This window comes from Merops nubicus, unplaced genomic scaffold (genome assembly GCF_000691845.1).
Source record: "Merops nubicus isolate BGI_N331 unplaced genomic scaffold, ASM69184v1 scaffold29709, whole genome shotgun sequence".
NCBI lineage: Eukaryota > Metazoa > Chordata > Aves > Coraciiformes > Meropidae > Merops > Merops nubicus.
Genome location: NW_008633512.1, coordinates 10,315 through 13,280, shown reverse-complemented (window position 1 = coordinate 13,280; position 2,966 = coordinate 10,315). Strand labels below are relative to the sequence as shown.

Below are 2,966 nucleotides of genomic sequence, written 5' to 3'. Positions count from 1 at the left end.
CCCCCCCCTTCCCTTTCTAAAATAAAACTTCAGCTCCATTTTAAGATCTGTCAGCAGCAGCTCTTTAATTGCCTCCGCAGTTTTCAACTGGGCCAAGGTAAGCAGAGTTGGATTCCAGTTCTCAAGTCTACCAAATTTTCAAAATGAAAAGATAGAGCAGAAAGCTGAGGAGTGAGGGGAGTGATGTTTGCTTTCGTAACAGGATTTGTTTTCTCATATCTGACATTCCTCAGCTTACTCCTTTAGAAAACACCCTGTGCAAAGTGGCATAACAGTGCATTTCATTTCCACTGCACAAATACATTATGCTCCCCAATACCACAAAACAAGGTAATATCAATGAGATGTGTAGAGACCCAATGAGTTTCTGCTTTCAGAACACGGAAGCATTACCTCAAGAGGCACAAGCAACTGACACAAAACCAAAGGAAAGCAGACATGCCAGTAGTGGGCACTGCAATTTAACCTGTGATCAACTGAACAATTTGCTTGCTGTACGCAATATGCAATTTCTTTAATGTTTGTTAGACAGCAAGAGCGGCTTTGAGATATACTGCAGTGTGCAAAATTACAAATCCAATTACAGTAAACCACCACTTGAGTCAAGTTGTGTTATTTATAAATCGCACTGAGATTCATTTTTATTTTAGTTAGGCAGCAGTAGCTAAAGTTTAACCATCCAGCAATCTGATTGGCAGTCTCAACATTTCATTCTTTATATCTACTACATCTGAGGAACTAATTAAAGATAATTTAGTCTTAATGAGGCAGAGAGAATGTATCAGTGTTAACTCAAATAGAAGTTGATCCATGAAAGTCAAGACTTCCAGTTCTAAAGCATTTTAGACCTACCAGGGGATTATTACACAACAGAAGAGTACTGAGATCTAAGCTCACCTGATTATTGTAAACTCTGTGCATCAGACTCTAACCACACACATCTATTAAATTTCCAACTACTAGAATAGAGATTTGAAAATACAGGAAACCTGTAAACCACTAAAGGAAGCCAGTTTATAAAGTCTATGGGGTTTGGTTTTTCATACTGGAGTGGACAAGCCACTTCCTTATTCCCCACTTTAATCATTTACTTAAATATACTAAAGAATATACTAGCTAAAATACGAAGAATTTGTCCAGGGTGACATTCCAAATCACACAAAAGCATATCCTGATTAACTGAAAACACATTTTTGATCCACAGTTTTATATTTACTCAAGTACTAATGTATCTCTCAATGTACCCAAGACAATCCACAGCACAGTGTTAAACAATGACACACATGGACTCTGAAGTCAAAGACACCAAAAAAAAACCCCTTCCCATTTCCAGCCTTCTCAAAAGCAGCGCTGGCACACACAGACCCTACAGTGTCCGTAGGGGTCAGTTTCCCTCCCAGGCACTTCCCTCTTCTTCATTCAGTCACAGGATTTGGTATGGCTCTGCAGTGAACTGGACCGGGGAACTGGTCAAGCTCATCTTCCACCTACATCTGTTCCTCAGTCCAGTTTCTATATGACCAGGTGCCAGCACAAAGGTGTAGCACCAGGAAGTTGGACACTGCAGCCTGTGACTTAAGCAGCACTGCTGTTTGGCCTTTGAGCTGTGGTGGTCTACATTACAAAGCTCTACCAAAAGTACTTCCCAGCACAGCTGTAAACTTATGAGCAAAAGTTATTCTGCTCACACAGCCGAAGCAAAGCAGCGCACCCAACTGCCGGACTGCACTGACCACGTAACTCCTCTTCCAGCATGAAGCTATTTTCCACAGGAGTTTGTTGCCTTGTCGTTTTTTTTGTTTGTTTTTTTGTTTTCTTTGGTAGCAAAACTGATCAGAGCACTGAGTTGCTAAAGAGATTCACCAGTTTCTTAGCCAAATCCCTCTGTGTATCAGGAATAACCTAGGCCAAGAGCACATTTGGTATCATCCATGTACAAGTGCTGTGCAAAGCGACGGTACAACACCGTATTTAATTTTCAAAATGAACCTAGTTGCTCACTTCAAGGGAAGCACCTGCATTCAGAACAGCCATATGAGTCAGCAAGAACTGCTGCAACACACAAGAGCAAGGTACATATGGTAAGTAGAGTTGTTATCTCTAGCCTGACAGCTAACAGGTGCCTAACAGCTTTAGTGTACTTAGAATATTATTCAAATTTCCACATAACAAAGTAATGTTATAAAAAATGAAGTTGACACACAAGATATGCAACAGCAAAGACTGCTACAGTTTTTAGCATTATGATCACTCCTCAGCTTCTGAAATGCTGCAGATCTATGCAAGCAAAATTCTTGACCATCATTTGATGTCACAATGCAAAACTGAGTTTTCAGATCAAACAGATACCAAACAATAACAGAATTCCTGTACTTTACGTGTGTGGTTTCCCTATTAATTTACTCAGTAGCTTTACACTTTTGGCACAAAGATGAATTCCCCCCTCTCATTTATAGTTATCCAGATCATGAAATTTTAGTTAAAGTCTCTTCCATTCCCCATTTTCTTTCAGTTCTCAATCTACATCCAAAGAGAAGATGACACTCAGAAGTTTAAAATATTTTTAATAACTTAAGAACAGGCTTAAACGTACACACTTCTGGAGTTTATAAATTCAGCCAACTTACCACTGCTGCCACAGTCTGCACAAGACAACAGCTCTTCTGGTTTTTTTTCACGATTTGATTCTTTCGTTCCCAAACAAAAGCTACATATCGGGATGGGGTCAGCTCGTGGCTAGGTTTAAAAATAAATAGACAGAGTTAGCCAGGAAAAAAAAGTCTCAGTGGTCTTGTCTTCTACCTGACATTTTCTTATACCATATATTAATTACCAAGGCAAGCAGTCATTTCATAAACTATAAATAGTTTATAAATGGAATAAAAAAGTCTAGTATCTTAACACATTTCATCAACATTAAGTTGGCCCATAATAAGCAACCTTGTGTACTAATCCATGTACACGTC

The 2,966-nt window shown here is 39.2% G+C and overlaps 1 protein-coding gene across 1 annotated transcript in view; it reads right to left on the bottom strand.

Moving 5' to 3' along the window:
• LOC103780595 (histone acetyltransferase KAT6B-like) overlaps positions 1–2,736 on the bottom strand; it is a gene marked incomplete at both ends in the record, with an annotated part of 43,757 nt that extends 41,021 nt beyond the window's left edge. The window contains one exon of the mRNA XM_008948284.1: positions 2,628–2,736. Coding sequence (XP_008946532.1) covers positions 2,628–2,736 — 109 coding nt within the window. The remainder of the gene's footprint in view (positions 1–2,627) is intronic.
• Between the last annotated feature and the right edge of the window lie 230 nt (positions 2,737–2,966).